Consider the following 25,070-nt stretch of genomic DNA (forward strand, 5'->3'; position numbering starts at 1 on the left):
TATGCAGGAAGAGTAATAAGTTTTACAAGAAACAAAATTTTATCTTTCATATAGTGAATACAGACCAAACATGTTCATTACCCTTAAATAAGTTTAGTACAAACCGTTTTTATACATTTTTGAATTCCATCCGAGGAAAAGTAGTAATTAATAGTTTCACAGCGCCGGCTTCAAAGCATGTTACCGTTTTACCAATTACAAAACCGTACATTACCAAATGAATTCTTTTGTTTGGAAGTTTGTCCTTAAATCTTTTCAAAATCTCTTTAAAATTATTAAAGTAGTTAAGAAACGATCTAATTCAGTAAATTTGTTTCCATAGATTTTCGCGAATTTTGCAGAAAGAGTGTAGAAGGTTCTGCGTTTAACGTTTAAAATTCCAATGAACATTTCACTGATTTCACGTTTTGATTTAGACACATCAAAATGTTAGATTTCATATTAAGAGAAATTATCTGCGTCCCATGTTGGAATTATTTTCATAGACATTTCCTCATAATTTTAAGAAACTTTGTAATTACATTTATAAGTCTAAAAACAATATTTAAATAAATAAAGTCTAAAGCTTCCTTTGTCGAATATCATGAATAAGTAGGAATATACACCTATAAAAACCTTACGTGCTTCTCGTGGAAAAAGAACTTTTAAGTTGCGAGAGTTTTCCTACTAAGATTACTAAACAAATTCCTTAAAAAAACATACATATAGAGAGCTTCAGTGAATAAACGTCTATGGTATTTTTTAATTTAATTCTTCGTAATTTCCCGGTTCCTCAAAATTAGCCAATGAATGCTAGCAGTGCCTCTGGAAAACAAAGGTGTCTTGATCGCAGTTCTCCCCATGCTGTCTTTGAAGACGTAACTATACTATACGATACGATAGTTAAATTTCGCATCAAATACCACTTCCGTAATCTGGTTGCTAAATTCCGGTTGCTAAAATTAGTAACTCAGTTTTTACCGAAATCTTAATTAGCAGTTGCATTTAAATATGAATTATACAAAAGCTTCCGATCGATGTTGGCTTAATAGTTATGTGCTGGCCCGCTATCCGAATTCTTTAATTTCTATAATCAGTCGACACTGGGCTACTTGGACCGCTTCCACTTTTGATCTGTGAGCGTCAACGATAGATACCTCTTGGAAAGAAACGCGACCTCAATGCAGTGCATGCTGTCTTTGGGCCTCAGTGCAATGCAATGAAACCTCATGCAAGGATGTAAACTGCGTATCAGTTGTTAGCCCCGTGACCCTATAGGTACATTTTGCGTTTTTCGGTACAGCCCCCCTAAATTAAACTGCACTCCAAAGAAAGATTTTCAGGTCTTCTTTTCGAATATATGAAAGAATTTGTTGTATTTTTGGACAGAGAAATTTCTGTACATAAATGTGAAATTAAATACCCGCCTATAGAACTAATAAATATATTCGATATATTCTAAAGCCCACCAGCTGTTAAGCAGTGTAAATTCGCTGAATACTGGCATTTCGACCTGGATTCCATTCCAGTCGAATGGACTTAGCTTCATGGATATTTGTATGTAATATACAGTAAAAACATTTTTGAAAATTGAGTAACCTGCTTTGTATATATTCTTAGATATCACGACAATCATTAAGTTGCTTATAAGCAATTTACAGTCTGCTCGAACTGTTTATATTTGCTTATGGAACGTAGCGTTGTCAATATTAATTTCTCTAATTTCTCAAGATATGCATACAAATATATATGCAAAATACACTGCAGCATTAAATGTCGCCTTTATTTAAACTTATGTCGCTTTCTCTGTAAAGCTGTCACAAGCCGATAGTATGATCGTAGAGTATGCTGTTCTTCAATTACTTTTAAGTGAAATCTTACCATTCCTGTTTAATTTAATGTTATCTAATTTAAGCTATTAAATAATGATGTTTTTAAGAGACAGTTTTAGGAAATGAGAACAAACATGACATAACTTTCTTTCAAACATTTTGTCAGAACATGTATTCTTTAATTGATCCTATTTTTTCTATATTATGCATGCATTCTTGTTAACTTAAAAAAAATGTACAATAAGTACTAGGCAAGGTTGAGAAATATGAGTCTAGGAAAGGATTTTTCAGGTTAATAGATTAATTGACAAGCATTGTTATGCAAATTGTAGTAAAAATTATTGGTCAATGCAAATTTATTGAAAAAAGATGTAGTATTAATTGAAGAAGAGGTTGTATTAATTGAAAAAAGGTAGCATCTATTGAAAAAAGGAGGTAGTATTAATTGAAAAAAGAGATAGTATTAAATCTACAATCGAGGCAAAAGCCTTTCTGAAAATACTAGGCAAGATAGAGAAACCGATTTGAGTTTTCTTCTTACGCATTTTTTTTCGCGCTGAGCATTGTTTTTAAGAACTCGAAATACCACGTTTATAAACTTACTGTTACTTTTCTCACTGCACCTTAAAACTTTCTTCACTTTTTTTCTGCTTCTTTTTTACGTATGTGTAGATGGAAGGCAAACACGTGCAATCCACATGTCAAACTAGTTCATACTTTTTACATTTTGTTTCAAATCTAATTAAGAATTATAGATGGATGCTTGTTAAAAGTATGTTCCTCCAACAGTCAAAGATTGCAAAGATTGGGATTTTATTTTAAGAATTAAAATAAAGATTTTTAGAATATTTCTAACGGCTTAGCCACTGAATAAGTCAATTTTGGCAAATATGTTTATTTTTGGGTGCTATTCTGACTTCGAAGTGTGACATCAAATTATGAAGGCATTGAAAAAAACTGTATAAACATAAGATTTTTATGATTTATTCACATAGTGTATCCATCTGGTAATAGTTTCCTATATGATGTTTAGTGAACTGAAACTTTTCTGTTGATGTATATGTACAGAATATATTACTTTGGTTATCAACTAGGCATACATTACTTGTACAACGCTTCTAGCTGTCCGACTGCTTTAAATTTGCCTACAATGTAGATGCACTAATATCAGTAAAAATGAATTTATTTATGCGTAAATTGATACAGTTCTCCATTTTTCCGCACAAATACAATAACAACACTAGCTCCTCAGAAATCTTCTTTTTTGCATGCGATACTGAGCACAGTAGATATTTGTTACCCGTTTTTACGATCTGAGGTTGAGAAAATTTGATGCTTGAGTAACATGAATCTGATAAAGCAACTTATTCTAGTTAGGGCTTCAGAAGAAAGCAATTACTGCTTTCCGAAGATTTTTAATGTTAGAGCAAACTAGAGAATATAGTTGCCGCCACAAATTCTTACTATAAGCCATGTTTATCAAAAGACTTTTTTGTGGCATTTTTATTTTCTCCAATATTGCTTGTGGACTTATTTCAAAAATACTAAAATGTTTTAAATGACGTACGCACTCATGATTTTGCATTTTTAATTTAAAAATCATTTTTTTTTAAATTACGAAAACAAAATTTTTATGGCTTTCAGGTTTATTATATTTAAAACAAATATAGCACGTTTGACTACCGCACAGGATAAATTGACCGAGATATTTAACTTTAAACTTTGATATGGTATTCAGATTTCGTGCAGAAATTAAACAGCGAAATGCTTACATTTGTACATAAATAAAGTGCAAATATGAGTTTAGGAAAATATTTTTCAGTTTAATAGATTAACTGACAACCATTGTTGTGCAAATTGTGATGAAACGTATTGGTCAATGTAAATCTAATGAAAAAAAAGGTAGTATTCAAAGAATTTTAAAAAATTAGTATTCTAGACAACAGTGATACAGAGTTAACTCCTAATATTATTTGCATAAATTAAAAATTAAGAATGTGATGTGGCCAGCATATGATCTTCCGCCAATTCCCTGTTTCCTGCCAATCCCATAGCAACGAATTTTAAGAAAAGCACCACTTTCCAATGATCACTTGCAAATGAAATCTAATTTGCAGTTTCAACAAATAGAAAAATTCGCAATAGGAATTTTTGAATCACATTTTGCTTTTCGAAATTTATATCAACATAATCAAATGCTTGCTCCTTAATTTTTATTAAAAGTTGTATTTTACTGGAAAGTTGAAAATATTTTGAAACGAGTACGATAATTCAATTTTCTTGTATGTTATTTCTATAGCAGCAACAAATCTAAATTCATTTTGATCTGAAGGCATATCATCGCGGTATTTAGGTATCGCTCAGTCGCAGTGATACTTTACGGTTTGTATAAACAATAATGTACTACGGTAATTGCTGCACAACTGTTATGAGTGTCAGGTTGTAGGGTATTTTGCAGCAGAAGACGTCATTAGGGTATTTTGCAGCAGAAGACGTCATTAGGGTATTTTGCAGCAGAAGACGTCATTAAGGTATTTTGCAGCAGAAGACGTCATTAGGGTATTTTGCAGCAGAAGACGGGAAACATGAGCAGTGCTCTCGGCTGGAATTGAACCTGGACATCTCAAATACGAACCGAGAGTGCTACCGTTACACTACGAAGGCATGACGGAAGGAGGAAGAAAATACCTTATAAAGTAAAATACCAATTCTATTTGCTCATTACAAGCTATTATGAAATTCAAGCGCAGTGCCAATTCCAGTTGCTCATAATAAGCTGTTAGTGGATTCAAGTAAAGTACCACTTACGGCTGTCCAGGTTTACCAAAAATCTAATCAACTCTTTATATGAATGCAGAAAGTTTAATTATAGAAAATAAAAATATTTGGAAATGTGTTATAAGAGTTATCGTAAACGAAAAAATCGTTATACGCACACACAGGTGCTATTGTAAAAATAGTGAAAGTGAAAATGTGTTGTGGGAACCCTAATTAGTGCTTATTCACAGAAAATTATATATTGAACTTTTGAAGTAAAAACACTACCTCCTCCCTAATCTATGTGTTTAAGTTGGAGAGGTAAAAATATTTCAAGTTTAATGAATTTTGGATATGATTTTAGGTAGGATTCTACAGTAATAAAAGTACGTGAGACTATTAATAACATAATTTCAGCATTTTGAAAACTTAGAAATCACTCGTGCGAAAAAAATTTCGGAGTACTAGACGAACAAAGTTATGAATTAAGAAATGCTACACAGTAAATCACAAAAGAATACTTATAAATTTTATATAAACAAAAAAACTTCTACCTCGAATTTTTTCCTGAATTGTCTCAGCAAGGAAACCCGAAAATGACGTTAAAAATCTCAAGATCTCAAAATAAATACACCGGTCAATTTTTGCCGTACAGGCATTAGTTTTGTGTTTTACTTTTCAGAATGAGTATAAAATATTCAGTATAATTATAAGGACTGGTACTGTATAAAATGCTAGATTTCGTAATTAGTATAAGCTTGATGATTTAAAAATTCACAACTGGAATGTTTGCGTCCTTTAAAACATTTTTGTAATTGAAATTGTTGTCTACGATCAATGATCACAAAAATAAAGACCGCATAAGGACGTTTGTGAATTTGGTATACATACTAGCAAATATGCTATGCTGAATAGAGTATTCCTCGGCTTCTAAATGCTGATAATGTAACTTTGTGTTTCAGTCTCTGGAATAAATCTATGAAGGAAAGATAGTTAAGAAATATAATTAACTTGATACTGCAAAATAAAATGATTAATGGAAGATTTTAAATTACATGTTTTATTGTTCTACAACTTCTTTAAGAATAATAGAATATTTGTTATAAAGTTGAGATAAATATTTTTAATTAAGTAAATCATACACTATTCATCATACGCGTAATATTAGAATCCTTGAGCTATATACATCTCTAATACTTCTATTAAACATGAATGTATTACAAAAAAAACTAGGCTTTAATCGAAAGAAATAATAGGCATCGTCTTGTTTAGAACAGAAGATTTTTGAACTTCCACGTTATCGGCCTTAACTTTCTCCTCAGAACTCTTTATTTCTAGGTCTTAATGCGATTTCACTATTCTTTAAACTTTTGCAGAGATCCAAAACTAGTTTCCTGTTTGTAAATTGTAACTCTTAACCTATAACCAATCCTTTTTCAGAGTGAATCATGGATCATCTTACGTACTTCGGGCTGTATTTCATCATTCTTCCTTCCCATTTCCTGCGATTGGGGTCAAGAATCGCCAACGGCAAAAATAGGCAGATCATTATACAAAGATGAATCGGTTGTTTTGATATACAAGGATTCACTGTCTCCCCACCCCTGAAAAAAAAAAGGAAACTCCCTTGCGTCTTTCCCGAAATTATTTCACAAAAGATATTGCTATTTTTCTCTCAGTCTGCTATGTGAGGTTTTAGAAAAAAGTTTAAAAAGCAAGGTAGAAAATTCTTTGTGAGGATAAAAACTGAGTAAACTCAAAAAGAATTCGAAGTAAAATTCACGAGTCATGCAAATGAGATTGAATTTAAAATTCCAATTATCAAAAGAACTACCTGTGAATTCATTTCGACGTTGAAATTGTGATTATGGTAATTAAATCTATTGTAATCTTCTTTCCAGGGATTACAATTTCAGTTTTATTCGATTGAGCAAGCTAATTGCCTCCCGCAGTAAAAAGAAACCCAGCTGCTTTTTTTTTTTTTTTTTTTTTTTTTTCTTTTTACTTTTTTCTCCAAACAAAACTAGCATTTAATTGGTTGCTTTGTTTTTATTTTGTTTTCTAAAGAAGGTAAATTCCAATTCTTCTGCATAATGCCAAGTGCATCTGAGGTAAAAAAAATATATTTTAAATCGCTGTTTATAAAAAGTTTTAAAAAGGAGTTCTTTAAAAGTTTCGTATTTTGAAAAAGAAAAGTCAAGTAAAAACTAGTTTATTGTAAGTCAGGGAACTGTAGTTTACAGAAATCAGCGTTAATCCGTAAATCAAAAAATAAGAAGGCAATTTTATTGCCATTGCGGGAAATATATGAAATCAAAATTTGAAAAATTACATATTTTCACTTGTAGTTTCCACTGATGCGGAACACCCATATTTTGATCCTTGAAGATGCATAAGAACATTTAGTGAGAATTAAATATATATGTAACATATTTAATACTTAAAAATTAAGACATCACATATTAAACTTGTCTTCTTTGGCAAAATGCTAACTTCTTTAATTTATACCTGCAAGTGAACGGAATGCCCATTCCCTTACTTTGCGGGAAAGCGTGTTAGGTAGCCCGTTTCTCGGTACCTTCATAAACTTAGAAGATAACTTTTCTTCGGCAAACTGCTAACTTCTTTAATTTTACGTCTAATAAGGTAGTTAATTAATTACTCTTCCTGTTAGCAGTACTCAGTTTAAATAAAACATTGTACAGTCTTTAATGTTCCGTGGAGCAGAAAAACTTGAAAGGTCAAACAGCGCTCTCGCCTTTCATTCGGAGGCCACTGTAGAGTTAGTAGACATTCTTATAGCAGAATATTACTAGAAATAAAGTGTTTTTGTTTGAGAATTGAATCCAACCTTCGGGTCATTGGTTACGTTGCTAGACACTGTACCACACGTGGAAGAAATGTCTTTTATTTCCTGAATAATTAAAACCTGAATTTTAAAACCTGAATTTTGCACAATACTGTAAAAATTTAAATACGTTTGTAATTAATATTTAGAGTTTATTGTAAAAGACTGCGAATAAAATGCAGCTTACTTGTAGGGTCGTTCTCTGTTTTTCCCCATAAACTAAATTAGATACTAAAATGAACCTGGCGAATTCTCGCACAGGCGTGAATAAATATCAGCACAGAAGAAGGGTGAAAGTAACCCTTTATTGAATTGAAAATAGTTAACAGAAAGGCAGGACCTTCGTGCGTTACAATTGCACCGTCAAACTTGCGGTGAAATTAAAAACTTAAAATATAATTCAAGTCAAAAATCTAAAATAAGTAGAGCTGGATAGCACGTAAGTTACGTCTAAAAGGTTGACTCACAGAACCCTAACAGGCGTGATGATAAATCCAAAATGGCCAAGAGGCTTACTAGAGTAACAGCGAAACAACAACGAAACGTACGCTGGCTAGCGCGAACACGCTCTGAATGAACTCAGAGATTCACCCGTTTAAATATGTACTTCAGTTAACTTTAAATTTACATCCTGCCGAGAAAATGTACGAGGAGGTTGAGAAGTTCAATAAAGGTATCAAACTTAAAATTAATTTATTATGCAAAATAAGGGAAACCCTATAAATCTATGCAAAATTCAGTTTATCTAAATGTAATGTTGAACCTCTAATAGAATTGCTTTTAAGGTTTCAATAACATCTGGCAAAACATTATCAAATTGAAAGCTTGTATAAAATTTCCTAACGTGATATTCTTTCAATGGTGTCTCTGTCAGAACTTAATTTCTGGAATTTTGCAACAAGGCACTCCTCATTTTGGTTTTACATTATAAAAAAGCTTGTTGAATATGTCTGGTTTGTTCAATTAAGTAAGTATTTTCAAAAATACTTCCATCTCAAAATTATTAATATTAAGCTTGTTAATTGGTATATTATGTTCATTCAAGTCTTATTTCTGGATATTAAATTTTGTAACATCCTTGATAGCAAGCAAGTTTAAATTGCAGCCTAATGAGGATTTTATACGCATTCTGATTCAAATGGCAGAGTTGATTTTTGATACCGATGAAAAATTTTTATTTGGAGAGGACGCTAGAAATCATGAAAATTTTATAGCTATAAATATGTATTGCATATGCCGGAACAAAAAGAAAACGAAAAAACAAAAGTACAAGTGAGTAATATGTTACAGAACCGTCAAAGGGATATCGTGAGTAGAACTGGTTCGAATTTGAATAGAGAAATTACAGATAATGTAGGATTTTTCTTGATCCATGTTCTTTGTTCTAGACTCTCGATTACCACTAAGACTTTAAAGAATACAAACTCTAAACAGATTGTCTAATTATTGAAACAGATTGAGTGGCAGAAAGTGATAGTCTCTTCCAGGGTTTGGCAACCTTGTAACTGTGGTGTGCCAATTCAATCTACCAATATGATTCAAGATGCCACACAGTAGGAAATATTTTAAACAATTTCGATTCTCGAGGCTATGCATGCAGAGTTAGGCAATAGATGTTAAGAATGAATGTTTAGAGTTTTATTATATATTAATTATTTAACATTTAAAGATATCTGTGAACACAAAAATGAAAAAACATATAACTATTCCATCAACATAAATAAAAAAAAATTAAATTGTACGTATATTATGCATCATGTATCTTTTAAACATATTTATTAAAACAAAAAATAAACAACATGAAATATATATCTTCCTTCAATATAGTTAAATAAAAATTAAAATTTTAATGCTAAACTTGTCCCTGCACCGCTCTCTTTAATATCGGAATATACTCTGGTGTGCAAAAATTCAGGACGAGACGGTTTTTTCAATATAACTTTGTACAAAAGCTTTACAAATCAACACATTTAATACCGTAAGATCCCCAATACGTAAGGACATGAGTAATGTAAGCAACACTTACTAAAAGAGAAATCAGAGGGATAAAAAGAAGCTTTATTGAAAAAGTAGCATGGAGCGCAATGCGACTGAAGGCCGAAACATCCCTGTGATGGGTGTCCAGCAAGAAACATCCGGTCTTTAATAGGGGATATGATCTCCCCTGACTGCTAGGCAGATTTCACAGCATCTGCCTATGCTGAGAATGAGGGTGTCAATGAGTTGTTGAGGCATTGCTACCCATTCGTCTTGCAGCGACAATCGAAGCTCCGAAATCGTTACTGGTGGTAAGGTACGAGCTGCCAAGCGTCTGCCTAGAAAATCCGATACATGCTCGATAGGATTGAGATCCGGAGATCGTGCCGGCAAATCCATACGTTCAATATCCTCACTCTATAAGAGCTGTTCGGCAGCTACTGTGCGATAACATGGCGCATTGTCGTCCATGAAAAGGAACTGCGGACCCATAGCGCCTCTAAAAAGACGCACATAAGGAAGAAGAATCGCGTTACAATAACGGGTCCCGTTGACTGAACCTGCGTCGAAGATGTGAAGGTCTGTACGACTACCAAGCATGATGCCTCCCCAAACGAGAACACCGCCACCTCCATACCTGTCCCTTTCAATGATGTTCAAGGGATGATTGCGGCTTCCCCGCTCTCTCCAGATGAGTATGCGATGAGAATCGCTACTCAGACTGAATCTGCTCTCATCTGTAAAAAGTACTCGTCCCCATTCATTGTCTCTCCAATTCCGGTGTTCCCGGCACCACAGAGAACGCCTTCTCCGATGGGCAGGCGTTAGAGCTACACACCGTACAGGGCGTCGTGCAAAAAGACCACCACCGTGCAGTCTTCTTGCCACGGTAAAACGCGATATCGGTCGTCCAGTCGCCTGTGTCGTGTGTCTAGCGATTTCTCCCGCTATCTGTCGCCTGTTTCTTCTGGTCTGTAAGGCAATATACCGGTCATCTGCGGGTGTGGTTCCCCGTGGACGACCACTACTATACCCCCGGATAGCTGTTCCTGTTGTTTGAAATTGTCTCCAAAGTCGTGAAACGATGCTGTGAGCAATTCCGAACTCTGCAGCCACACTTGTCACACTGCGGCCTTCCTCCAACTTCCCAACGATTCACCTTCGGGTAAAAGCATTCAGATGTCGTCTAACAGATTGATTATTCGCCATTTCTCGCTGAGGCAGTAACTCAGTGTGATTTTAACTGCTATACGGCGTGCAATCTCTTTGCCAGAAATACTGATCTTACACCGACAACATGCTTTATACTACTCAGACACACCCCCATTACGTCTACCTGCATATCTGCGCATGTGCTACCGTACATTACCTTACTTAATCTCCTGATTGGTCTTTCTTTCCGCTCTGCCTCTTCGTTCAGCTGATATGCTAATTTTTCGACTTCGTCCTTAATTTTTGCACACCAGTGTAAACAATATCTTCATTTCAGAAATTAAACGCTGCAACGAGATTTTGGCACCCAAACGTTCCTGATGTATTATGCAAAGTAAATGCAATACTTTATGTTCTATGTGTTTTTCAAGAAGTTTGACAAATTCTCTTTCGTTGCCATCAGTTTCAAAAGCCCCATAAGTAGTTACGCAAAATATTTTATATGTATTAATATTTTTACTTTGAAAATAATTTATAAATGAAGAAAGAATATCCCGTCCCTTAGTTGTCCCAGACAGAGGAATCAAGCTCTATAATTTTTCATAAATTCGATCTTTATCACAATATCGTGAAACTACTGCAAAGCATGCAGCATCATTCACATCAATAATTTCATCAAGTGCAACGCTAAATGCAAGAGTTTCTTGTAATCCAAAATTCTCTCTTGTCGTTACATTTTTTGTAATTTGAGTTATTCATCTTTCATTAATTCGCGCAGAAGCCGGATTTCTTGAATTCGGGTTAATATGGTTTTGTAGGGTTGGTAAATGTCTGAACAATATTTCAACACCTTTTTCTAAATGTTCACCATCTGTGAAAGATTTGTTCTGGAAGTTGGCAATTACACAATGAACAATTACAAAACGACATTCGGTCGCTTTAGGCTTGGTTCCATTTGTTTGACAAAAAATGTAACTTGTTTTTATAGCAGCTATATAACAACTATTTTCCTAACTTCCCATTTCTCATCGGAATTCTGAAATGTATCCTTCTGTCTCGTTGAAATGTGAAAATGTCTTTCCGTATTCATTCGTCACAGAGTATTGAAAACCACGAACATCAAGCTTTCTTTTTTTGGTGGCCATTTGATTAAATAATTAATAAAATATTTAAACTTATAAAATGCAAGTTTTCATAATAAAACTAAGAACGTGTTGTAAAGTTAAAAGTAAACTATAACGCACGATGTGCATCAAACTACATTCTACTTTCGTCTGGAATCATCCTCGATACTCGTGTATCAGCGTAACGAACCAAACGAAAGGACAGAAAATGCGTGAGGCGAGAAGTGGGACGGCACAGACAGGAGAGACAGGACGATTTACTTTATCTGGTAAATTTGTATAGTGGTGTAGAGTGCCATTGAGAACTGTACTGCGTACCAAATCTGTGCCTTAAGTTGCCTATCTACTCCATCTGTTCCATGTTGATTAACTGGTAAACAACTGGAGGCTGCCATTTAAAGGATTAAAAAACGGTTATTGGATTAAGACACTGATGTAGAGGCCACGGCTGTCAGAAACACATAAGATGGAGCTGAACACTGCGTGAAAGGTCCACTCGTTTTTGGAGTCTATGACCGAACGATATGTACTGAAAGGTTCTGGCGATCATAGCCGAGCTCTAGTTCAAAGACTGTGCCTCAGGAGAGCTATACATTATAAGGCATTTCTCCCGCCTTCTTAGCGTGCCTTCGTGGTGTAGTGGTCAGCACACTCGACACGTATTTGAGAGGTCCGTGGTTCGATCCCCGGCGAGTTCATTGATAATTTTTTATCTCTCCTACTTTGAAATAATCTATTTTCTCTATAACATGTTTCAACGAGACACACACATGGCCAAGAACTCTCAGATGGGGCTTGGGGATAATGTTCTTACAATGTTATCTCTCATATGTGGCCCCCAATTTCACTTTCCTGGAATCCTGATGCGGTTAAATAAAGAATCACTTGCCTATAACAACGAAGACGAGACGTAGAAAAGAATCTGCTAGAGATTTCAAGATTAATCTCTTGCGATTATTAAGATTCGCTGTTTTTGCTTCCGATGTCGTCTGGATACTAAGATGAGACTGAAAGTCGCTTCATTGAATAAGTTCCATCTATAAAAAATTACTTTGCTTTCATTTCTGATAGTTTCACTAAAAGATTAAAATTAGAAATGTTACAGATATTTTGGTGCATTTTCTACAACAGTTCTTCTCATGCATTGAATATAAGATGTACAGCGTCCAAACTGAAGTTTAAAAAATAAAAATTTAAATTTTTCTCAAAGTAGATACAGAAAAATTAGGTGTAACATTAAAAAGCAATTTATCTAGCTCAAGATCTACTTTTAAATATTTTAAATTTATGTATTTTAAATTTTAAATTTCGAATATTTTTATTTTAAATTAATGAAAAATTTCGATTTAGAATTGAAATTATTTATAAAGTGCTTAAGTATTCAACTGTAGTCCAAAATCAGCTTTTTCATACTCTCTTAATTTTAAGAAATTTGTTAGCCAAATTTTCTGTTTCATCGCCTTCATTTCATAAAAACTTGGCCTTTGTCTCTAAATTGGTCTGAGGAATATTTTTGCGAGTTTTTTTCCTCTAGTGACTTAGCACTTTTGTCTCTCTCTATATATCTTACTGTTCCTGCAAGGAAATATTAACTTCCTATTTTGTTTTCTGCAGTTTTACTTTTTTTTAATTTTATGCAGGCCCTTTTTATACAATAGTTGTCAGCCTGTTGAGATTATAATAGATTTTCTCATGATTTTTGCTTTTATAATATCGCTGAATTATACGTGTTTTTCCTTGCTTGTTGCTTGTTCGTTGTTAGTTCGAATGTTGCTTCGTTCTTGATGTGTTGAAGTCGTTATTTACAAATCTATAAAATACTTTAAATAATTTTTCCTTCCTATTATGTCGATTTTACATTTGATAGAAACAAAAAGCATAACTCAACTGTTAACACCAAAAGGTTGCAGTCACCACCAATTTAATAGCTTTTGGCATAGTCTGTAAAATCAAAGCATTGACATTTAGCCATCAATCGAATATTTCTCTAGATCTGTTCAAATAACAACCGCCGTTAATGTCACTATCATTTTAAAATCCTGATCTTAAATGTGTATTATCTGGCAATATTCCCAACTCCTTACAATGAGAATAGGTTTATGAAATTATGGTAAAGTATGCAACTAACCAACTGTCTAAGGAAAGCGATGCTTTCGAGGAAGAAAATTTTAGAAAACTGGCTCATATTATGAGGTATTTTCTATCTCCTTTCTGCATGCCTTCGTGGTGAAATGCTAGTACACTCAGTGCGTATTCGAGAGGTCCATGTTCGAGTCTCGGCAAGGGCATTGCTCATTTTTCATACCTCCTGCTTCGGGAAAAAAATCTTAATGTGTGTTCAATGGCACCCGAACTAAACGGTGGGAAATGATGATTCTTCAACACCAGGATTTGACGCCTGGGTTCCCTAATCCTCAGTCGCCTTTTATAAGGAGGGTATGTAAGGTATTTTCTCCCTCCCTTCTGCATGCCTTTGTGGCGTAACGGTAGCATACTCGGCGCGTATTCGAGAGGTCCAAGTTCGAGTCTCGGCGAGGGCGTTGCTCATTTTTTATATCTACAGCATCAAAATAACCACCTACTGACTCTACAATATTCGCGTTATACATATTTAAAGCAAGGAAACTCTCATGCAACCAGCATGTGTCATTAAGATTTGCTTCGGAGTCAAACAACCTGTATTTAACGGTCTTATTATATATGCTAAAATAAAATTCTAAGTGAATTTATAAGGTACTTTTCCCGCTTTCCTAGCATGCATTTGTGGTGTGGTGGTATTCACGTTGGGCGTGTATTCCAGAGGTCTGCGGTTCGATTCCCGACGAAGGTGTTGCTCATTTTTCATCTTGGCTGCTATAAAAAGCCTAATGTCTCTACAACTTTTGTTTAAATTAAACATTATTTATGTAATAAAAATGAACTCTAATTCTTTTATTGAATTTCATTAAGTAATGTTAACATTTCTATTGCTATTCCATTGTTAGACCTTAAATATATATATCTGTCAGAATTATTCCGGATTTGTAAATATGATTTTCACCTATTTTCTATGAACAACGGATCTAGTGAAATTAATTTAACTGTGAAATCTGTCTATGAAATGAAAACGATGTACAGTCCCATAGAAAACACACATTTTTACTGAAACATGAACAGTGAATGGCTTGGAGAAAATTTGCATGCAGGTAAATAAATCGAAAAATGATGAGCATATCAACTGATACATTTCTTGTGACACAGAATTTGCATGAAACAGAAACAGCAGATAGGTCGTCATCTTTCCAACACACAAAAATCTTTCCAAATTATATATAAAGAAAATAACCAATTTATCGTTGAAAATATAACTCTTTGTTTACAGCTTTTCCTCTACTGTTAAAAACACACGCATAGCTTGTTATTGCTACAGCTTGTTTAGATATTGACTCTATTTTGTCCATGCATTTAATCAACTTTTCCGTATGTTCATATACTTTAGTGATGGTTCGACTATTAAAATTACATCTAAGTAGAACCATGACGTATAATTTTTCAACAGTTTCATCTAGAAGAGCAATTCTGTGTGGAGCACTATTGAAAAAGTTACCAATTCAGAAGTCAAACAACAAAAATCAGCGTTAATTTACAAAATTTTCACAGGACTAGTTTCGATGGTTTTACCGAACCATCATCTTCAGCTGCAAAACCGCAAAGAAATTGTTGGTCCGAAAATCACACTTTCAATTTTTCTGCTGCCAAAATTATTCAAAAAACATCTTCCATTGGAGAACTGGATTTTCTAGAGGCATTTCACATTCATAAAAATCTTTCTGTTCTAGTCAACGATCCTAATTCCAATCCAAATTCGCCTTCGGCTTTTAGAGAAATTATGTTTTAGTTCTGGTTTCGCCAACAGATGGCGCCACTTGCTTATTCTTGTCCAGGCTTTCTTATCTTATCTAAACATTATTTCCTATCTTGTTCTTTTGCGGTTTTGCAGCTGAAGATGATGGTTCGGTAAAACCATCGAAACTAGTCCTGTGAAAATTTTGTAAATTAACGCTGATTTTTGTTGTTTGACTTCTGAATTAGTATTTATTCGGCGTGTTATTGTGTCTTAAGTTACCAATTGTTAAAAGTTACTATTGGAAAAGTTACGTCGGAAAAAAATACTCAAACTCGCTAATTCTGACTGGTTGCTTACTCAGCTATCAAGCTGAGCTTATGTGCGCAGCAATGCGCAAATTTTGCTTTCTTGTGTGCACTCTTGAATTAAAGCTTGAACCCCAGCTTGATGACCACCCATCACGCTTGCGGCGTCGTAACTCTATGTTATTAATTCCTGGAGTTTATCTACTTTTTGCTTTTTCTAAACTTGCTTACATACATTCAGCCATAGCGCAGCATCAGGCCAAAGTGGATTCGTGAATTCTCAGAATCTCTCAACCGGTTATCCGTTACTTAAAACGAAATTCTAAGGATTAAGTTACTTAAAGAAAACTGTAGGACTGTCCGTATCGAAGAACGACAGCAAATTGTGAAGTAAATGACACACCAATAATTTCATCTGCTATTACTGAAACATAACTTGCTTTTTAATATCTCACTTTTATGGATTTCTTACACAGTAAGCGTGCAGTCTAATAAATCATATTGAATTTCTTTTCGCATTCCTTTAAAACCATTGGGACTAGTGGTCTTTAAGAAACAAATCAAGTTCTGCTGAGAAGTTAATTAGACCTCTGACAACCCTCACATTTAATGAATCATAGCGTTCATCATGTCCTCGAAATACATGCTCAAATGCATTGTAAATAGAATGCAATCAATAATTCTTTTTAGAGCATAACGTTTTTTGGCAACATTTTCATTGCGTCTTTTAACATTTGAACAAAATGCACTGTCTAGCTGCTGGCGAATACCTATCTCAACTAGGAAATTAAATTCTAAGATGTAGTTTAAATGTGATTGTGAGTATTCATGCTTTTTTTTATTTTTTAAGTTAGATGTGAAAAATCAGAAACACTGTAACTGACGCAACTTGAATCAACATTCTGTTTTGCAACCAGGACACATGGAAAACAAAGCAGTATGTTAGTTGATTCGCATCCAAAAATCCCTGAATACTTCTCATATAAATCGGGTTTGACTTCCCATTTGAAATCTTAAGTCTTACATTTCGTCACCTAGATAAGGCTTCAGGTCCGAGGGTCTACCACCCCTCCTTCAATGCCACCAAACTCCAGAGAGAACGTTCCGGTTGCCGCGTATTTAGAGTATCCCAATGCCTCACAGACACTATATATTTAAAAATATCCATGCTTTCTCCGGGATTTGAACTCGGTACGGCAGTTAGCGCCGCTAACCACTATCCCCGCTGGGTGGCCAAAGACGATGTTGAAAATATAATTGCTTAATTCTGAAACACTGATTTTACTAAGTGCCACTAGTTCGTAAAAAGTATGCATCGAAAAATGATGTCAATTAAAAAAAAATAAGAAGAAAATTGAGAAACGAATTAACTAACCAAATCTAGCAAACCAAGGGAGAATTCGGAGGAGATAACTGTAAACAATGCGGCACACCTAAGACATGTGAATGGAAAAGAATGGTATCCAATGGTGTCTTTCTCCTCTCACTCCTTTGTCCGCTTCTGTCCCTGTAAACTGGTTTTCAAGAGTATTTCCAAGAAAGCATCGCCAAGAGAGATCTAGGAAAAAACCTGATACTCCGTGCTAACCTACAATACAGTATTGTAGATATAACCTACAATACAGTACGATAGCTAAATATTAGTGTATTTAAAAAGGGGGTGAGAAACTGATCCAGGTAACTGACAAAAGTCTGGAAGTGTATTTAATATTATTTTATTTAATATGTTAATAAATTTCTTCGTTTTTCTTAGGTAGAGGAGCTGCCCCTGCATACAGTTGTTATGTATGCAATTATTGCCGGATTCAACTCAAGGATTTCCAGTCGCTAGCTAAATTTGCTAATTATTTATCCCTCAAAAGCAAGCACGGGGGCATGCGATAAATCTTCACATTCTTTCTCGCTGAAAGAGCGTTGTGTAAAACCACGAGACCCAATCTATCAAACACAGGTGGTGAAAACGTCCACCATGATTTAGGTCGAATATCCCTACAGTGAATATCAAGCTTCTAGGCGGGAAATATGAAAATCAACTATTTTTCCACCAACATTTGGAGAATGGATCTCTGATTTACTATCTAGTTATATTAATCAAATATACCATAAAACCATTCAGATAATTGCGATAATTCTTTATAATTTAACTGTTCACAACTTTAATGTAACAATAAGCATTTTTTGTGATCGTTACTGTTTATCGTTATTGTTAAAAACTAACTATATTTGAAAGACAATCATTACCCATATAAGTCAGTTTCTCTCGTTATAGTACCTATCTAAAGGAAACTTGCCTTAATGCAAAGTGATTTTAATTGGAAAATCATAGTCAAATTACATAAATCGCTTAATATAATTAAATATTACTTCTAATTTTTGCTTCTACTTTTTTCTACTTTTTGCATTTTTACTTAAAATTTGCTAATGAAATGTTTTTAAATTTACATATTTCTTTCCGCCTCATTTCGTCACGAAATTCTCTCAATTTAGAATTTATGTATATTTGAACAGCAAGCAGTTTTACTACAGAATTAGAAGAAATTATAAACAGCTGTATATAAGAAGATATTTGGTCTTCTAGCCGCAACTGCCTGGCCGTATAAAATTCTGCTCTCTGTTGGTGATTTCGACTCTGATCTTGAAATATATAGCGTAGAAAAGGACAGCTTTGTGTTGGTAAGCTGCACGTTTGAATTTCTGTCGTGGACTGGGCGAAGCTTTTAACCTCTCATAAGCGTATTAAATTGTTCGAATTTACAGCAGTTTGAGAAAAAGCCAGATACAGGTGACCGGTAATTTTCTGTTGTAGATTTTAATTTAACTTGTAGAGCCATGAGGTTTCTTTGAAGCAGAAGATATGAAAAATGTGCATTGCCCTCTCCGGGACGCGAACCTTAGATCTCTCGAATACATGCCGAGTAGGCTTCCAATTACACCCCGAACGCCTGCGGAAAGAAAGGAGAAAATATCTTATAAACTTTCACAGTTGGTAAGGTACAATAAATTTAAAGTTACCGTATTTATATGTATGTGTTATCTTGGAGTTAGAAATGTTGCAGTGAAAGCCGGTCAGTAAAATACATGTGACACCTTACTTTGGTTGTGAATTGGTTAATTTCATTTGAACACAAGACAAGTGTTATACTATGTGCTATGTGTTCTGCTTTATGTTACAAATTTATCTTAATATGTTATGAATATGCTACTAAAATTTGTTTAATAGCATAAAATTTATAATAGATAATTAGACATTTTTCAAAAATATTGCGTCACATTCTGTTTTTGCTATACTTGAAAATTATGAACAAATCTGAAATTCTCTAACATTCTCAAGTCAATAAATTAGTGATGATGCAGCGTTGTTCTCCAGCGAAAAATTAAAATAAAAAATTCATTTCCGAGAGTTGTTAACAGCAGAGATCTAAATACTTCAGTTGAAACCTTTGCATAAGTGCAATGTGCTTTATATTTTTCCTGTATTCATGTAGCTTTACTATATTCATTCCTAGAATATTCATTTAAACCAAAAGTTGATATAAATTAAATTTGGAAGCAGATTTTAGAATCTCGTTATCGCAAAATTTCTAGTAAAAATTTTTAAAATAAATGCAAATTGCAGACCAATAAGTATTTGGTAACGTATGTTTACTTTCACAGAAGAACGCTGCCAGAAAGTTTGAGTTCGTTAATCTGAATGATTATACATTTATGTCTGTCCTCACCTCCATTCTTCATAACGTGAATGAAAAGATATGAATCTGTCGTTAAAGTTTCAAAATGTTCTACGTCTGAAGGAGAATTCTGAAAAATAAGAGTACATGAAATTTAAAGTGGAAAAGGTAAATATTCTGAAACCTGCCATAAAACAACCATTTATACGACTATTTTTAAAACCGCTGCCAGATGCCTTATATACAAAGTTTTATTTTAAATACAGTAACTAAATAATTAATATAAAATATTGTACGGTACACCTGCACATCTTTGTGTAAATGACATTGCAATATCCTATGTGACGTAAAAATGGATTGTATCCTATTTTATTTCTTTCGGGTGAATATGCACATATCTCATCTTTCAAAATCCATATCGATCACTAACTAATCCTACTCTCAATCTAGTAACTGTCCTAAGTGCTCTTTATTTATTTATATTTAAGTAACCATCGATATACAAGCCATGATGTATTTTCTAAAATGCATTAGTATTGTAATTTCTGTAAAGTATTCAACAATTTTCCCATTAACGGCCCATTAATTGAATTACTACGCTGTTATTTCATTACTGCAATCGATGACCTTGCATAATTAATTTTTCTTTTTGTGTCCATTGATTAAGTAAATGTCGTTAGAGATATTCTAATACATGTCTCCTATCAATGTAAACAGTATGTTGATCTGTAGTACAATGCTGGTAGTTTACCTGCAACCTAGCAGATGATTAATGAACATCACTGATCTGCCTCCCAGCTCTAGGCAGTATACGGTAGAGCGCAGATATTTACTGCAGCAGAAAGCCTCGAGCAGGAGAGCTGCGTGTCAGTGGTGTTAGTAATAAGATCATACAAATACATAATAGCAATTAAACGTTAATTATTACCATGGAATATTAAATGCTTGAGAATTTTGCTTCTTTAAATTATGCAATAGTTTCCTTAAATGTGTTAAAATAATTAAGGATCTCAGTTCAGTACGTTAGCTCGGTCGAAGCAGGAGACACGAAAAATCAGCTGTGATCCAAGGCATGGATCCTTACGAGACGTGATTAGCTAACCACATACATCACTAGAGCATATACTGGGGAATGCGATCATTCGTTACATTATCCCTGATTTAAGGGGTGACTAGGGAGTGGTATGAGTCACAGTCTACCAAATGCCGAATTATCGTCCACCACGTAATCATCCAAATGCCGAATTATAATTTCAATTCTGGAGACATTATAAAATCTGCTAGGCCTTTCGGTGTGAGAGACGTGGAAAAACAAGTGTCTTCATCGGGAGTTTGCCAGCTGGACGTGCTAACTCTGTACCGAAGGCGAGTGTACGCAAGATAATAAAATAATTTCTTACACCCTTTCTAACCATCACTGTAATCCAAATATAGAATTTTGTGAAAATTTTAAGATAAAAATATATATGTTAATAAACTCAAAAATAACAGTCATCATTTCTGCACTCGTGTTCTGTTCCCAAGGCTAGAATGTAGCGTTTTTATTTAACTATAATGCATGTTCTGTATTTCAAAACTATTCCGATTCGTAATGCTATATTAAAAAATATTATTACAAGCCCAAAACAAATTTTTCTTTATTCTGAGAACGCCAGTAAATTTAAAAGTCTCTATATTTTTAACCAATGCTCATTAATAGTTCTTTCTACTTTCAGTAGTAATGAACGTTTAGGTATCGATCTCATAATTATCTCGTTTTTCTCTTTCCTTCTTGTGATTATACACTTGTAAATATTAAGCTGAGACCAGACAATTTGCAAATGCATAACAGAGCCAAGCAAAAAAATGTATCATTTGAGTTTCACTAAAACACAAAAGTTAAACGAACTTGGCTTTATTGTTAATAAATTTTAAAAGAATATGTAGAAAATTTACGCATGATTATTTAACAGCCATTTAAGAAAGCGTTATAGGCACTAGAATGCTTATACGATTTCCATTGACTTTTAAGGATTTTAAATTACTTCACGTTAATGATATCTAGGTTTTAGTGCTTTCCCTTATTTATTTATATTCCTTTCCTTTTCAACGCAATGTTTATTCTCAACTCAGTCACTAATTTTTCCTATTTGGCATGGCTTATGTGAAACTTACTTTTAATTTTTTACGAAAAGTACCGTGATCATCATTAACTGTAATTGTTCACGTAAGTAAACCATTGCGATCAATGATAATTGCTTTCGCATAAATTTTCTTTAGGTTATTCCCTCTAGATAATACTTTTTCTAGTATTATACTCTAAAATTAAACACAAGTCTAAAAGCCTTTTATGGAATCATTTCCTTTTATTGAATGTTTTCCATTGTACTTGCATGCTGATAGAAATGTACTCCATTCTCATCACACACACGCTTAAGTTCTGCGAGAAAAATCAAGTCCAGAAAATGAAGCTTAGGTGTCACTTTATACTCGAAGATTTATAGATTTTCAGAAACTCATTATTAGTTCCCTGTAATTTTCTGCCTTCTAATTATCTAAGAAATCACCACGTGTTAAAATACTTCCCTAGATCATCATCAGCTTTATTCAAAAGACTTTCAAATACAAGATAGCTATATATTTCTCTATTCTGAAGGCCAGCAAAAGATGCTCTGCTTAATTTTGGCTTCACTAAGTTTGGCTAGCTTTGCTTTTATAAAACGAAAATACGAACCGTAACCTTCCCATTTAGTTCAATGTGAAGAGGCAATTACAATTTCTGAGAGTGAACTTAAGACTGAAAAACCTGAATTTTTAATATTTTATGTTTATGACCTTCTTGGACAGAATTTTAAAATTAACTCTGCTTTGTCTTTGCTGTTCTACCTTTATAAAGAGCAGCATTATTTTCAAATAAGGTATTAAAGGCATTTCTTCCGTGTGTTTGTCTAGTGTAGTATTCAAAAATTTCAGCTAGTAACAATAAGAGCTTGGATTAAATTCTGGACGAAGCAACTGAAGACTTCACGATATTTGTTCTTAAAAGTAAATTAACAACATCAAATTATTTACTTTTACTCTTTGCCGTTGTTTCAAGCATAAAATATCCATTAGATATTCGTAATAATTAGCATTTAGAGACCGTCATATTTCTCTTCGTGTGCTTTTTAATTCTGATACGAAAGAGGTAACATATAAAATGATATATTATGAAAAGAACATCCTTTATGAGATAGACAACTAAAACGAAACTGAAATTAGCCTAAATCACTGGAAAAGATTTTAGAAAATCAAAAGCTAAAAATGAAAAGGATTATAACTTTGTAATTAAGCCTGAGATAGAATGAGATTAAAAGGTTTGGGAAGTAAATTACTGTTACAGCAAATACACACTTATAGCTTTATGCTGATGTAATTAATTTAACATGCTCTTCATTTAGAAATTATTAATGCGCAGTGCATGAATAACTCATATCATGATGATACAAGGTAGCCTACTGTCATTAGAGACAATGCCGAATTTCAGTTCACTGGACAGAGTATGATTCCTAGTTATTCATCTCATGATTAGTAAAGTATAGAGAAACTCTGAGAGGAAAAGAAATGCTCCCTTATTTGGGTAAAAGGCAGCAGCCGTTATTATAAAAGTATTATTTATAAAAGTATATGCAATGAAAATTGAAGCATGAACTAGAAAATTAAAAATTTGAAGTGATCCTTTTTTGGGATTCGAATAATTGTTGCCAAAATAAGCGTTACAGAGGTGAAATATTTTGGAGCCAATCATTTGATATTTCACAACGAAAATGATTTCTTTTTACTGAAAGAAATTTGATACTAGTGATTAAGGTGTAATGATGAAAATAAAATTTTCATTTTAAAGGAAGTTCGAATTCTGAATTCAAAAATATATGCTATGTATTAGATATGAATTTATTAATAACTTGTTATTTCATTCACATCTGGTATAAAATATATTATCTCTGTTAGATATTACTTTTAAAAGATGAAATAATAGCATTTCCTCAATTATTTTCCTAATGCATAAATGTGAAAAACCGATTTTCATCCCTTCATTATATTAAATCTTATAAGATATCAAGATTTACAACATTAATGCTAAAGACTAAGTAATGTTACTCTTTTACTGTACGCATTTTAAATATAAATTTGATTATTAAGTCATTTTTTGCTTCGCTAATATTCGCAATTTAGCACAGTAAACATTTTAATTGAGCGTATAAGTTTTTCAGCCGGACTAAATTATACCATAATTGTGCGATACCAAGCAGAATGTAAACAATGCATATTGTTTTATGATAGTGAACAAAATATTTCCTTAAAGTATGTAGGTAACCATATCGGTTACAGAATTTTATATTCTATATTTGATTGCAATGAATTGAATACATTTAACTGTATTTATTTCCTAACAATCAAATGCACAAAAGAAGTACAGTGCATTCGAAAGCTGAGAAAAAACTTAAACCGGAAAGCCAAAAAATATGTATCCTGAAAAAAGAGAAAAGAAAAAGTACAAATATATTATAATCATACTCAGTTTTTTTTTAAACTGTAGCTAAATATTGGCAATTATTTGAGAGATATCTGGAATCAGTGAAAAAGGAATGTCAAAAGTGACTTAAACTAATGGAAAATAATAATCAGTAAACCGCTTTATATTTTAGTTTACTGCATTAAACAAACGATAAGAGATGTCACTCCATACACTATTAATTGAGCATTTGAAAAGCTATTCATCTAAAATGCAATGCTGTAAAATTTTAATAGCCCTCTTTTTCATATGAGAGTAAAACGGAAATCAAGCATCTTAATAATATATTCATATAAAATATTCAGGAAACTAATTACAGCAAGCAAAATTCTTAGAAAACTTGGTGGAAATGTAAAATTTTCATCCATTTTTGAAATCGTTTGCAAAACGATCATTTCCCCTTGAGAATTCACCTTGTATTCAGACTGCTGTTTAAAATTTTATCTTTCCGAGAATGTTTTCTAGATTAAAATGTGCATATTTATGATTATTAGAGCAAAAGTAACATCGTAAATCGACTTACCCTGGTGAACACGTGGTGACTGTAGCCAGCGTGAAGAAGATTTGAATGATCATGAAAACTTCAGCTTTGTGATTTCTTAGAAATTTTGTCATTTTGGCTTTAGGTATATTATATTAACATCAACTATCCTACAAATATTTTTATTAAATTATGGAAATAAAATTTCTCCTCTTTACATTCACAACTTTAATTAGCCAGCTGATATACAAGAGATCTGTTGTCAGGTTTGGGAGTACATGCTTACAGTTAAGTGTAAGTGGTTATCGCTGCAAAACTACAGCTGTGTCTGTATATAAAGGAAGAAACCGGATATAGCGCCTCCTTGCGCGCTTCTAAATGTCCATCATCAGGATCGCGCTGTCGTTACTTTGCTTTGAAAATTTCTACGCAGAAAGCTACAGCGCATGCCCTGGGCAAGACGAAGCCCGATTTGAGTAACCGAAGAAATACATTTCCGGCGCGGCGCGCTTGTTTTAGAGTTAATAAGGCATTTGAAGTATGCAGAGATGAAAACGATGTCCGCGCCAAAGATACCGTCGGATCAA

The 25,070-nt window shown here is 33.5% G+C and overlaps 1 protein-coding gene across 1 annotated transcript in view; it reads right to left on the bottom strand.

Moving 5' to 3' along the window:
* The window catches only part of LOC118193826 (glycine receptor subunit alpha-2-like), a 224,040-nt gene extending 199,194 nt beyond the window's left edge, over nt 1-24,846 (bottom strand). The window contains exon 1 of the mRNA XM_035364974.2: nt 24,526-24,846. Within this exon, the coding sequence (XP_035220865.1) occupies nt 24,526-24,617 (92 nt within the window). The 5' untranslated portion in view covers nt 24,618-24,846. The remainder of the gene's footprint in view (nt 1-24,525) is intronic.
* Nucleotides 24,847-25,070: the final 224 nt, after the last annotated feature.

This window comes from Stegodyphus dumicola, chromosome X2 (genome assembly GCF_044657685.1).
Source record: "Stegodyphus dumicola isolate Sdum_Otavi_A_Nest chromosome X2, ASM4465768v1".
Classification (NCBI taxonomy): domain Eukaryota; kingdom Metazoa; phylum Arthropoda; class Arachnida; order Araneae; family Eresidae; genus Stegodyphus; species Stegodyphus dumicola.